The sequence below is a fragment of the Fistularia commersonii genome, chromosome 7 (assembly GCF_037954325.1).
Source record: "Fistularia commersonii isolate RoL2024-O1a breed Wild chromosome 7, RoL_Fcom_v1.0, whole genome shotgun sequence".
Taxonomy (NCBI): Eukaryota; Metazoa; Chordata; class Actinopteri; order Syngnathiformes; family Fistulariidae; genus Fistularia; species Fistularia commersonii.
The window spans coordinates 21224-35000 of NC_141290.1; the positions used below are offsets into that span (position 1 = coordinate 21224).

Genomic DNA, 13777 nt, shown 5'->3' on the forward strand with positions numbered 1-13777 from the left:
GTCTTTTCCCTTCAGGGGTCACGCTAGCGAATCCACCTTCTCCATCTAACCCTATTCTCTGTATCCTCCTCTCTCACACCAACTACCTTCATATCTTCTCTCTAACCCTAACCCTACGTCCATAAATCTTCTCTTTGGTCTTCCTCCAGACCTCTTGCCTGGCAGCTCCAATTCCAGCATCCGTCTACCAATATATTCTCTATCCCTCCTCTGTCCATGACCCAACCATCTCAGTCTGGCTTCTCTGACCTTCTCTCCAAAACATCGAACATGTGCCGTCCCTCTGATAGACTCATTCCTGATCCTCTCCATCCTGGTCACTCCCAAAGAGAACCTCAACATCTTCATCTCAGCAACCTCTAGTTCTGCCTGCTGTCTTTTGGTCATTGGAACAGTTTCTAGTCCATACATCATCGCTGGTCTCACCACTGTCTCCTCCACCTTTCTTTTTATTCTGGCTGAAAGTCTTCTATCACATAGAACCCCTGACACTTTTCTCCAACCATTCCAACCTGCTTGGACCCGTCTCTTCACCTCTTTTCCGCACTCTCCTACGCTCTGGACTGTTGACCCTAAGTACCTGAAATCCTCCATCTTCTTGATCTCCACTCCCTGTAGCCTCACCGTTCCACCCGAGTTCCTCTCATTCACACACATATATTCTGTCTTGCTGCGACTAACTTTCCTTCCTGTCCTTTCCAGAGGATACCTCCACCTCTCTAGATGTTCCTCTACCTCTTCTCTGCTCTCACCACAGATCACAATGTCATCTGCAAACATCATAGTCCACGGAGGTTCCTGTCTAAGCTCATCTGTCAGCCTGTCCATCACCACTGCGAACAAGTTGCTCTCTTTCCTTACAAACGAGAGGCGCGGCTTCTATTCATAGCAAGATGCACAGCGGGGCAGCGGTCAAGCTGAAGTTGGGGCTTCATGGCCAGAGACTGTTCGATGTGTTCACACATATCTTCCTCCTCTAAATAACTTCTCATTTTCATTGCTGATGTTTCAACAACCAAAGAAAAGTCTGCACGACAGAAAATAATCCACGGCAGAGTCTGAATTTGATTGATCGAACTCCGTGACAACAGCTCAACCGCTATCCTACAGCGTTTCTGACAATCTACCAAACCTCTGCATCATCTCATCTCACACCGACCAACTTCCTGTCCTCTTTCCCGCCATCTATGAACCTCCTCCATGGTCTACCACTAGACCTCCGGCTCCAGGTCCAACCTCAGACGATAACTACTACCCTTGGTTGCCTCGGTCCACGACAGCGGTCATCTCAAGAAGAACTCTGACATTCGAATTAGAACAACTTAGCCATCACAATAATTCAATCACCGGATGAGCTGCACCTCACAGTCAGTGACGTCATCACAGTGAGAGAGGGCTAGTTTCACCACATGCCTGGAATATGTGTGTGTGTGTGTTCATGTGAATGCTGTAAAACCAGCTTGTAGGCTCCCTAGTGACATCACTGGCATCAGGTTGTAAATAGAGGTGAAGGTGCCAGGGTTGAAGCAAAGACCTGGCATGGAGCTAAATCTGATCCTTTTTATTTCCTTCGTCATCGGCTTCGGCTTCGGTGTGGCCTACCTGTTCTCTGCCTTTACCTGTGCAAACTCCGCCAAATAACTTACCCAGTGCTATATCCTGAATCTGAAGACAACCCCAGTCAGGTTTGGCCCAGATACTAACCCCAACCTGAACCCAAATCCGGTTATAAACACTAACCCTCACTCCATTTTTTGTACTCATCCATTCATTGATGGTTTGATCCTTCAGCCTTGTGGAACAAGGGTCAGCGCTGCCATCGACCGAATGGGTCAGACTCTCCTGGCCGGGGTGGATTCCACACCGGCCTGCCGTGGCAAAGAGCATTGTCTTTCACAAAGAGTTTGCAGGAGCTTCCAGTCATCTGAGGAGTTTTCATTCAGGTTTTTGGGACAGTGATCTGGAGTGAATTTGACCAGACCTCCACCAGGAGGTGCTATATGAGGCCAAGTACCTACTCTCTCTCACACACACACACACAGACACACACACACAAATCCCAATGAAATGTGGCCCCCAAAAAACAGCCTGGACCTTCTCTTTCTTCTTGAGAGAAAGCCTCAGAGGTGTTTTGATGCCAAATATATAAAACTACATTGAACCAGAAGTGAAAGTCCTGAGAACTTTCTGAGATGGACCTACGATGGGTTGGAACGGAACACCAAACAGCAGGAAGGTTCCTCATGGCCAACTGGGTTCTCTCCATGTTCTCCATCTTCCCACTGCAGTCCAAAAACAGGAAATAGTTCAAAGAAGATCCACTGCCTCAGGGGTGTGAATGGTTGAATTTCTTTGATGACAGCTGACATCTACGTTCACGCCCACCACCCATCACGGATGGGGTTCAGATCACGAATGAATGAGTGAAAGGATGAATCGAATGTGCCGCCGGTTCTCAGCAGGAAGACTCTGCTGGATTTGGCTCGTGGTTTCTGTTCTGACATGGAAAACAAGGTCTGGAGCTGTGAAGAACTTTCATCTTTTTATTGTTCTTGACAGAAACGTGATAACAGATGATGTTCGACTCAGTATGAGAAGGACCTTCTTGATGGCTGAGGAGAAGAGTCCACCACCTCATCAGGAAGTAAGCCTGCTACTGGGCGACAACCACCACCTCTTCATAATACAGGCCGTCAGGTCCAATCGCCAGTTGGACGGCGTACATCACCATCATCGCATCCTCGCTGTCATGAAGCCCATGGCTGGGAACCATCCCTCTGCCTCTCTGATCCACCTGAAGGGCTCCCAACAGAACCTGGTAGCTTTGGTCCAGATCCTGGTTCAGGCTGCTGAAGGTTCCGCGGTGCCTCAGGGCACACAGCAGGTGGTACTTGGTACACTTCCGGACCAGGTCCTCTGCCTCGCCCAGCGTCTGGCAGAGCCTCCACAGAGACGTCTCCAGGTGACGGGGGAAGCCACCCTGCTGCTGCAGAGACGTCACCAGCCCCCAAAGCTGCACCACCCGGTCCGCCAGTCGGCGGCACTGCTTCTTGTTGACCTTCACTGCATTGACTAGGTTGAAGATGACCTTGCACACTGTGAAGAAGGTTTTCACGCCACTGGCTGCGACCTGCGGAGAAACACATCCATCAGACAATGTTCTCAGCCTATTCTGAAGCATCTGTCTGTCCACTGGAGGGCGCCAACAGCAAGCTGCATGTCATTCTAGGCTGCATCACCTGAAGATTCATGTTCCTCAGCTGCTCTCCACCTGCGGCTGTTATGAGATGAACTCCAGAGGGTTCTCCTCCAATCTTTGGACCACAGTAAAATTTGACCTTCACCAGTATAAAGAAACAACATTTAGAGACAAAACATCTTTGATGCAATGAGTTTGAGCTCCGGGTTCCATTCTGAGCTGCCCTCCGGGATCCACCGAGAGCCCAACGCATGTTTGAGCGAGACGAAACCACAAAGACGTGAGGAGCCGTCTCACCTTCCCTGTCCCGATGAACCTTAACATCTGAGAGACTGGAAGTGACATGAGCGAACAAGAAAAGCAGTGAAACTGTCAAACAACATTACGTCCCACCCTTGAATGAAGGCGATTTAAAGTGGTTAGAACATCGGTTGGGATGAGGTGCTTCAAAGTCCAGCTGATGGACAGGCATGAACCCACTGCTTCCCAGTGACCAGCTCTCTCCTGTCGGACCGGTTTTCTCCGTTTCCCGGCAGGAGGAATGTGGAGTCACTTAGAGGAAACATTCCAACGTTCTGTGTCTCACCATGTTAACGGTCTTCAGCCCCCACCAGCCCCTCCAAGCGGAGTTGTCCACCATAGTGCGGTTTCACACCTCATTAAGAGAACCTCAATAGCTCTCTTCATCAGAAATGTCTTCGGCTTCGGATCAGTCCACAGTGAACCCCCCCGTCAAGATCTTAAATTGGTTCAAATGTGTTGCCGCAGAAAAGATCGTGAACGCTCACCTGTTTGTGCCACGTCAGCCAGCAGCCAATCACCTGGGAGGGTTTGATTATTGACCGACGGGCGTCGTATCCTCTGAAGAGTCGTTCCTGAAGAAGAACCCTATCGTCCACAGACCGTAACTTGTCTGATGGCCTCCTTATCTACACCGCTGAAGGATGCCGTCACATGACCCTGTGTTCAGGCGCTGGGAGGCGGTGCGTCGAGGAAGCGCTTCTGAAGGTCCGAGCGACAGAAACGCCTCACTTTCTTTTTCATCCCAACCTTTATTTTCAGATTGTGAGGACAGGAACCCCGGGACTGCTCCTCGGGCACGGGACGCAACAGGCTGGCAGTTAATAAGCTAACCGACCTGTGAAAAACATCCGGTCTATCATTAAATGGAATTTGTGTGAATTTTCTGTATTTCAGAATTGTTTCAAATTTCCTGAGCTACTATTTGACAGGCAATAACCAGCAAGGTCAGCACCGAGGTTTGTCCCCCCCTGCGGCGCCGGTGCTGGCGAACAGTCTCTTGAGGCAGAGGAGCTGCAGGGACCCACAGACGACAACCAGCAGGCTGAGCGCCGCCGACGTCCAGGTGATGAAGCGCGAGTTTGCGTGGAGAAGGAAGCTGTCGGCGCTCCGCCTCATCCGGCCCAGGCTGTAGTAGCGGAACATGTGGAACGCCTGCCTCTCCACGCGCTGAGTGGCGTCCTGGAACAGATGCCATACTTGTGATCACATGACCCGGGACGACGTGGATGGCGTCCACGTGGAACTGGGCCGGGTCCCATTGTGGCCCGCGAGGAAAATGCGGTCTTTCTCAATTTGGATGGAAATCGAACCCGCAACCTGTCAGATTCCAACCGCCCCGAAACCCATTCTGAGATTCAAACCCAAGCACATCTAACCCGCCGACGAGTCTCACGCCGCACCTGAATGACGGACAGCGTGTCGTTCAGGCGTCGAATCGCATCCTCCTTCTGCCTCTGGTCATCTCGGCCGCCGCTGGCATCTCCGTCATAATAAACGCCGAAGCTGATGAAGACCTGCATGGCACCGAAGATGTTGTGGAAATTGCTTAGACACATCTGATGGAACCCTGGAGGGAAGAATAGGGGCAGAAGATGAGAAGGGCCGAAGCGCTTTCCTGATTTTTCAGTTCAACCCCAAGGCAACACGGAGAAGAAGCCGGTGTAAAGAAAGCAGCTCTCCGAAAAGGTCTCCTAAAGCCAAAGGCGATGAACCGATGTATCGTGTCCGTCCTGAATGAAGACGAGTATCGTCAGGCCAGTGGATGGAGCCCCCCGGTGGAATTTTCAGCAGCTGTTAATGGAAACCCGTCCGTCCGTCGAACAGCAGACAGGGTACCTGTTTCTGTGGCGTCCACGCTGATCTGACCTTTCACCTCGTCGGCGCTGGACAGCAGGAGGCCGCTGGGGGCGTTGACGGTGACAGACAGGTGCCTGTCGTGGCCGACGCCCGTCACCCACTGGACCTGCAGCGGCGACACCGACATCATCGGGCTGGACAAAAGTCAGAGGCTTTGTCTAACCGAAGACGGAAACTCCAGGTTTGCCGAACCCAAACCCTGATCTGGGGACGGAGAGAAGAACCGCTCCTGAGGACACCGGACCAGCTCTGCTTGGGGTAGGTCAACCTGACACACAGCACCTGGCGAGCAAACTTGTCACATGTCCTGGACACTCGGGCCAAAGAGGGGCGGAGCTGTCAACCGATCACCACCAGAGGGTCTGCTGGGAAAGTTTGGCAGCCTAACCCTAACCCTAACCCCTGTCAGAAGTTTCAACTCCCACCTCCGGCAGAAGTACAACCACGTCCCGAGGGATGCGGGGGTGCATTGAGTCCGAATGGGACTCAATGTTCCGTGCTTCCCTTGTCAAAGCAGACCGAAGCCGCTACCAGAAGGCGGAAGCGGGAACCCTCAAAAGCATTGACCATGTCCCGCAGGCAATCCTGTGGGGGGTGCTTTGGGATATGGGGTACCAATACGATACGGGGCACCCCGTCACGCAGGCTTTTCGGTCCATTTATGATCGTGTCAGAACTTGGTCTGCATTGCCGGTTGTATGTCGCACTCGTTTCCAGGGAGAGCTGGACTCCGCCAGGCCTGGCCTTTGTCTCCGATTCTGTTCGTAACTTTTATGGACAGAATTTCTAGGTACAGCCAAGGCATCGAGGGGATCTGATTGCGCGGCCACAGGATCGACTGCTTTCTGCAGATGATGTGGCTCTGTTGGCTTCATCAGTCCAAGACCTCCAGCTCTCACCGGAGTGGTTCACAGCCAAATGGGAAACGGCCCCGATGAGGTTCAGCGCCTCCAACTCTGAGACCAAGGTGCTCAACCGGAACAAGTTGGAGAGCCCACTCCAGGTTGGGGAAGAGGCTCTGCCCCAAGTGAAGGAGTTCACGGGGTTTTTGGGGTCTGGTTCACGGGTGAGGGAAGGATGGAGCGGGAGATCGACAGGCGAATCAGTACAGCATCTGCAATGATACGGACTCTGTACCAGTCTGTCGGGGTGAAGGAGGAGCTGAGCCAGAAGTCTGAGCTTCCCCTGCTCTGACTGCTGCCCCCGCGACCCGACTTCGGATGAACGGCAGAAGATGGATGGATGGATGGATATTCAGACTGAGTGGAACACAGGAGAATGAGTGAAGAAACGCAGTAAAGTCTGGACACTTTTTTCAACGTCATGGACAGTTGAAGGGCAACGTGTAGACTGCGCCCTGTGGAAACTTCATATCAAGCAGGCTCCACAAACAACCTGCACATACATATGAGAGCATTACATCCATCAGCGCAATTTGAGGAAAAGAGACGGACAAGGGGAACCTGCTATGAACGAAGGTGCCAGTGTGTCCTCTGCAACTGCTGCTGCTCCTTCAACATCTACTGCATCTATAGTTTCTTCCATGGAACCAGCACAACAGCGCAGACCTGCGACACAGAGCTCTATGACAGTTTTTACTGAAGGCTTTGACCCCCAAAAAACAAAACAAAATTGATGAGGAACCAGCTTAAATGATTGCGTGAGCTTTTCGGCTATTTTCAGTCATGAAAGACAGAGGATTGGGAAGCTACACTCATGTACTTTCAAGCAGGAAAAGACGCAGAAAATCATACCAGACTTCAATGACAGAGAGCATGCTTCACTCCAAGAAAGGGTCCAAAAAGTCACCGCTAACAACTGACTGCTAGACATCCCCAACCACTGCAACCTGCATGCCAGTTACAAGCCACTTTGTTGAAAGCCACAAACCGGTGTGTTGCTGGGCAACCGAGCAGAGAAGCCGCTCAAAGTAGCAAAAGAATGGGACATGGAAAATAAAGTTATGTGCTGTGTTAGTGACCAGTCTAGCCTATTTCTCTGCCACTCAGATTCAAAATTTATTGTCAATGTCCAGAAGGCAGCAAAATTATGCACAGAGCAGCAACACCACTTAGTTCGCTTCCTGGATTTAAGTGCCAGGCAATAATATAACAAAGTGCCACCGGTGACTTGACTCCCACAGTCCCCATAAACAAACAAAGAAACAAATAAACCAATAAATAGATAAGCCCCCCACTCCCCATTAATAATCCCTGTGAAAACACTTAAGCAGTTTTAAGCAGTTTGAATATTTGTCAGCAGCGCGTATCTTCAGTTTAACAGTCTTATAGCCTGAGGGTACGGGCTGCTGGTGAGTCTTTTTGCTCAGGCCTGTATGTAACTATACTTTCTACCTGAGGGCAGCAGGTGAAACAGGTGATGAGCTGGATTGTCGCGCAGGATGTTCTGCACTCTCCTCAGACAGCATGTGGTGTAGATGGTACTAATCTCTGGGAGAGGAGTCCCAGTGATTTTCCCCGCTGTTTTAACCACTCTCTGGAGTGCTTGCTGGTCCGCTTTTGTGGAGCTCAAAAACCCCAGCTTGAAAGCTTGAAAACCACATTTATCTGATCTGTCCTGACATACACGCATCCACACAATACCGTGATAGTACAACTTAAAACCTGCACCAAAGCTTCTAGCCTTGCTCCCTCTTTACCCGGTGTCCTGGATGCAAAGTCCATCCACCTTCCTTCTCCGCATCGTGCCAACTTTCTACCTTTTCCTGTCTTTGTCCCAACATTCAGAGTCCCTCCTCTCAGTCTCAGACCCTTGCCAGTAGACTAATTTCCAACGGAACCCTGTAGATTATCGGCACCAATGGCGGTTGTTGTTAACCCGGGCCTCCACCAATCCGGTACGCGGGTCATAGGTTTGATTCGCATTCTTGTTTTATGGAATTGAGTTTGACCCCGGATGCCCTTCTCGCTGCAAACGTCTGCATTTATCCGGGCTTGGGACCAGCTCAGAAAGCAACTGGCGTGTTCCCCCCTGAGGCTGCATTCTATGAAAAACAGGCAAGACTGGGCCAGATATATGATCATCTAAATGGCTAAATAAAACAAAGCACTGTGTGAACACTTCTTGTTTACTCTTTTTTAAGCTATGTTACAGCCTCTAAAGCAGGGGTGCTAAATACGTTGACTGCGATCTACCAGTCGATCGCATGACATAAAAAAAATAGATGTCAGTCTATCGTGCATGCCGTCTCTTGATTGAAATATAGGGCAGCCGGTCAGAGGACATCTGATTTTTCTGACACTGAGGTCACTGCACATGAACAAATAACGCCGCAAAGTGCAGCAAAACTAACAAGCTGCTCAGCGAGTTACCTCAGATTTTTAGCCCTCGGCTTTTTCTTTTAAACTTAAGAAAGGGTATAAAATGAGTGGGGGAGCTGGACCAAGTAAGAAGACTTAAACTTATCCCTTTCATACGGAATGGGAAGAGGACCTTTTTTTCATGATGACATTTCCGAAGTGCGTTTACCTCATGTGCCGGTCGGCCATCGCAATGCCAAAGAAGGTCATGTGGAGCAACATTTTCGGGCCGTTCGTAGAAAATATGACACGGACGTCTCGTCGAAAAGCGAGAGGAGAAAGAGAAAGGTGAAGGAACTAAAATCCCAGTTATCCAGACAGCAGTCGCTTTTCACACAACATGCTTAAAAAGCGGAAGCCGCGACCGAAGCCCCATTTTGAGTGAGTCACGTCATGGTTTCTAAGGCTGGCCGTCAGCAGCTGCTGTCCAGACTATCATTCACTTCATTGCAGGTCATCAGGGAGAATGTTGGTCATGACAAAAAATGCACATGTTTATTTTGTGTCGTGCAATATTGGCTCATGCGGTTATGCAACATACATTGTACGTACAAAGAATGTTTCGCATTTTTGTTGTGGGTAGATCATTTTGACTTGGTCATTTTATAAGTAGCTTGCATGCTGAAAATGTGTGAGCACCCCCGATCTAAAGTGTTAATCCTGCACAAGGTCTGCAGAGGGTAATTTTTTTAGGGAGCAGTCCAAAAGAATTCCCATTACTAATACAACCCGACTCTCACACTTCAACACACTCCAACAAGTGCGATACTCTTGCTACACCACACCCAACACACCTACCACACAAACTTCATTTGGTCTCCATGCAGGTTGTAGTTTTTTGTCACCAGTTTGAAAATGAAGAGTCCTTCTGTGTCTTGCAATAGGTAAAGTAAGTTCTTTCTCACCATGTAGCTCAGGTAGAAGGTCTCCCCCTGGTGGGCGAAGTGCCAGAAGCAGTCGGTCCTGCCGGCAGACAGAACCACTGAGAAGTCATACTGGTCGGCGCCCCAGAACAGCTCCTGGTCCGACATGTCGGGATGGGGTTCGCTCAGCGGGCCGGAACTCGTCGGAATTCCGAGCGGCAGGAACAGCAGGAGAACGTGGTACCACATGGTCCACCGGGACTTGTGTGTTCCGGCAGAGCGACTCGCGGATGATTAACTGAACCAACCTGGGAAAACTGGGCGTCCCCACATCTGGACCCCCATGTGTTTTCACTCTCAGGGGTGATTATTTTAGGTCTCACACCCTCGTTGAGCTATTTATTGACCCGGTCGAGAATTGGTGCAAGCCTTTATTAGCAACATTAGCATTTCACTTCATTTTCATTTCACCGATTGGCCAATTGATAACCTTGACAGGAAGTAACCGGGACCACCTTAGGTTCTAGAGAAGCAAGTTAAGGCACATTTCCAGGTAGAAACACACGCACCTTTAAAGCTGCTAATCAATAGTCAATACATTAGTGGTGGAAATCGATCAGCCAGGACACAAAACCAAACTTCAAACACTGATAATCACTTTTTGGAGGATCAATCCAGGTTCTTCGGTACTCTCCTTGTTCTCAATGAATTTCCTACTTACTTTTCAAAGTTCTGGCTGACTTTATTCAAATACTTGTATTATCGATCGATCGATCGCACAGCTAGGATCGGGTCGCTACATCGGGAGAAATCGGTCTCTCGATCCATCAGCCCAACAAGGTGCCCGAGTCCAGTCTCTTCCTTTCTAGGATTTTTAGAAATGAAGGGGAATCGTGTCCGTGATGATGTCCCCAATCAATCAATTGGTGATCGGTAACGCCATCGCTCCGATGATGCAGCGAGGCACGTTAAAAAGACTTCAAGTAAAAGACGAGTGAAACAAATGGACGACCGTCACTCGATCGCCGCCTTCCCTTTTTCCAGCGCGGACATCAAAGTGCATCGAAGGATCAGCCGCTTCCTGAACCCGGGACCACCAGACTCGGACCCAGGCCAGAGACCCGACCCAGACTCAGATCCAGATCTGACACGCAGACCTGAGATCCATGAGAAGAGGCTGGAAGGACCCGTGTCCTCATTTGGAGATGTCGGGAACCTGCAAACACGAGGACTTCAGAACGCCCGCTCACGGAAACACCAGCCTCCGGACGGTGCTGGAGATGAGGACGAAGGTAGTCCCAAACCCTGGCAAGGCCTCCGGTTCCACACAGAACCTTGGACAGGAAGCACCAGTCAGAACGTGGCCTTCACAGAGACTATCCACCAGCGGGAGCTGGGACTCCAGGTCTTCGGTTCCAACCAATCAGATCCTTGCACTTGAAAAGTCATCCAATAGGAACCTTCACTTGGAAAAAGTCACTGATTAACCAAAAGTTTCTTTCAATGACTTACTGAAATGAGTGGCTGATAATCCAGTAGATTGAAACTAATTCCAATAAATCCTTTGAATTCACTTTAACACCACTTTCTACTGTTTGGATCATTTCCCATCTGTGACCACTCAGGAGCTTGCTGGTCCCCTGGTCTACACAGGACGCGTATGTGTGCGTGTGTGTGTGTGTGTGTGTGTGTGTGTGTGTGTGTGTGTGTGTGTGTGAACTGATACCCAATCCAGTGTCAGTAAGGTGTTTTATGATGAAAATCCAAGGATACAGCAATGTGAGTGTCTTACTTCCGGACCAATAGCAAAGGGCGGTGAGGGGTGACTCTTTGCTTCATGTAGCGTCAGGCTACAACCGGGCGCGGTCACCTTGCACCAGCATTTACCCGCTGTCAGTCTGCACCATGCTGATGTGGCAGCACGGCATTTCATGGGCGCCACCTTCCGGTGACTCATTGGTGCAGCTGTGTGCTGTTTCACAAACACTAGGTGTGGGCGACTCTTTAGCACAGCTGAGTGGCGTTTCCTGGGAGCCAGCGCCTTGTGACTCACTGGAGCAGCCGAGGGGTCTCTCCTGGGTTCCACCCTCTGGTGACTCCTTGGTGCAGCTGAGGGGTCTCTCCTCGGTTCCACCCTCTGGTGACTCCTTGGTGCAGCTGAGGGGTCTCTCCTGGGTTCCACCCTCTGGTGACTCCTTGGTGCAGCTGAGGGGTGTCTCTTCCTGGGTCCCACCTTCTGGTGACTCCTTGGTGCAGCTGAGGGGTTTCTCCTGGGTTCCACCCTTTGGTGACTCACTGGGGCAGCTGTGTAACGTTTCATGAACGCCAACTTCAGGTGACTCTTTAGCACATCTGATTTGTTTTACATGGGCACCTCTTTCTGGTGACTCACTGGAGCAGGGGAGATGTGTCTCCTGGGCCCCGACCTCTGGTGACTCCTTGGTGCAGCTGAGGGGTGTCTCTTCCTGGGTCCCACCTTCTGTTGACTCACTGGGGCAGCTGAGGGGTGTCTCCAGGGTCCCACCCTCTGGTGACCCCCTAGGGCAGCTGTGTAACGTTTCATCAATGCCACCTTCAGGTGACTCTTTAGCACAGCCGATTTCTGTTTCCTGGGCGCCACTTTCTGGAGACCCACTACGGCAACTGTCTGATGTTTCATGAGCAACACCTTCTGGTGACTCCCCACTGAGGGGTGTTTTCTGGGTGCCACCGCTAGATAACGATCCATTAGTTTGGATCTGAAGGTCAGGGGATCGGGGGGAAAGGGGACATGGCACGAAAACGTCTGAAACCTTGTCACGGTCATCACATGATCTGCTGAGTGCGGGCGAAGCCGAGGGCGGAGGCGGGGTCTCCGGCAGATGAGCAGAGCACACGGGGGCCGTGATATCGGAGTGTTCTTCAACATCCCGGATCCCTGCCACCTGATGTGGTCGTGTGACATCGCGGTTGGCATGTGAGTCCAGGGTGTGACAGCGAGTCAGGCTCCGCCCCCTCGTCTCAGGCCCTCCCTCCGGTCCTCCTGCCGGAAAAGCGCACTCCACCGTCTCCCCTCGCCGTAGCCTCCGCCGTTCAGGGTTCACCTGTGGGTCATGTGATCAGAACATCAGTGTTTGGATTTAACCTGATTCTTAATTCTTACCGGTTCTAAAATGTGACCTCATCAACAACCGGCCGCTGAGCGCACGACATTCGGATGTCAGCTGGACACCACATGAGGTCAGTGTGTTCACACACACACACACACACACACACACACACACACACACAAACACACACTCTAGCGTTTGACCCCAAAGAAGACAGAATATGTTCTCGCGGTCTCCCTCTCGAGGCCCTCGGTTCTTGACAGGGTCAAAGCTGATGTTTGACAGGTGGTGACATCTGTCCACCACCGGGGGCAGCACAGACATCTCATCACCAAAGGACAAGTTCATTATCGGGGTACCTGGCGAGGGGGGGGCGAGGTCTTGGGGGAGGAGCCTCTCTTCGCCTGCTGAATCCTGATGAAGAACCAAACAAAGGTTTCATTAACACGAGTTACTCGTCCGCGAAGACGATGAGCTTTGCGACGGAGCACCTGCTGATGGTCATCCCAGCCCTGTGTTTCCTGCCGCTGCCATGATCCTGCAGTCGCAGGCGCTGCACGAAGGAATGAGCTGGAACCACAAATTTGGACACATTTGATATTGACGCTACTCCGGTAACAAGGTAAAGGAACAGCTTGTGTTAGGGGTGGTGTTAGGGTTAGTACCGAGAGCTCCTTTGGGAACCGACAGAAGCTTGATGGGCTCGTCATCAGGAGAGAGTCCAGAGGCTTTCTGGAGAGCCCGAACTACCTCTGTGTTCTAAACAAACACACAAACACAGCCTTATGTCAGTAAAACCCCCCTTAAAATGAAGCGTCTGGGGGCGGGGCTAACCTACCTTGCCTCCAAGCTCGTAGGCGCAGTCCAGCGGCGTCCTTTGCGTCTTGTTGCGGAGGCTCGGTGAAGCTCCGCCCCTCAGGAGCAGCTCCACCAGTAATGTGTGTCCCCCTCGCACGGCCTCATGGAGCGCCGTGTTGCCATGGAGATTGGCCATGTTGAGCAGTGCGTTGCTCTGTTGGCGTGGAGATATTCAAGCACAGAACCAGCCACCATCTCACACGCACAAACACACACACCTCACCTGCATCAGGATGGATGCAGTCTCCAGGTTTCCACGGAGACAAGCCAGGATCAAAGGCGTGTTAC

At 51.1% G+C, this 13777-nt stretch overlaps 3 protein-coding genes across 5 annotated transcripts in view; all 3 read right to left on the reverse strand.

Moving 5' to 3' along the window:
- Positions 1–2523: 2523 nt before the first annotated feature.
- LOC147232231 (uncharacterized) lies at positions 2524–4114 on the reverse strand. The gene is made up of 3 exons (XM_086148941.1): positions 3988–4114; positions 3240–3338; positions 2524–3130 (listed from the first exon to the last, which is right to left on the reverse strand). The coding sequence occupies exons 2-3, from the start codon at positions 3249–3251 to the stop codon at positions 2654–2656; spliced, it is 489 nt and encodes a 162-aa protein (XP_086005067.1). The 5' UTR covers positions 3252–3338; positions 3988–4114; the 3' UTR covers positions 2524–2653.
- Positions 4115–4447: 333 nt separating this feature from the next.
- tmed6 (transmembrane p24 trafficking protein 6) lies at positions 4448–9834 on the reverse strand. The gene is made up of 4 exons (XM_086148957.1): positions 9585–9834; positions 5339–5465; positions 4903–5069; positions 4448–4681 (listed from the first exon to the last, which is right to left on the reverse strand). Exons 1-4 carry the CDS (start codon positions 9789–9791, stop codon positions 4448–4450), a joined length of 735 nt encoding a protein of 244 aa, XP_086005083.1. The 5' UTR covers positions 9792–9834.
- A 1443-nt stretch (positions 9835–11277) lies between these two features.
- Positions 11278–13777, reverse strand: part of ankrd27 (ankyrin repeat domain 27 (VPS9 domain)) — a 13197-nt gene continuing 10697 nt past the window's right edge. For 2 of the 3 annotated variants that reach the window (XM_086148955.1, XM_086148953.1), the window contains exons 23-29: positions 13713–13777; positions 13470–13643; positions 13297–13390; positions 13123–13201; positions 12991–13045; positions 11935–12625; positions 11278–11846 (exon numbers count right to left, since the gene is read on the reverse strand). The exon at positions 13713–13777 is cut by the window's right edge and continues 55 nt beyond it. In XM_086148955.1, coding sequence (XP_086005081.1) covers positions 11293–11846; positions 11935–12625; positions 12991–13045; positions 13123–13201; positions 13297–13390; positions 13470–13643; positions 13713–13777 — 1712 coding nt within the window. In that variant the 3' untranslated portion in view covers positions 11278–11292. Of the gene's footprint in view, positions 12626–12990; positions 13046–13122; positions 13202–13296; positions 13391–13469; positions 13644–13712 lie in introns of all 3 variants that reach the window. The other variant, XM_086148954.1, reaches the window with a different exon arrangement.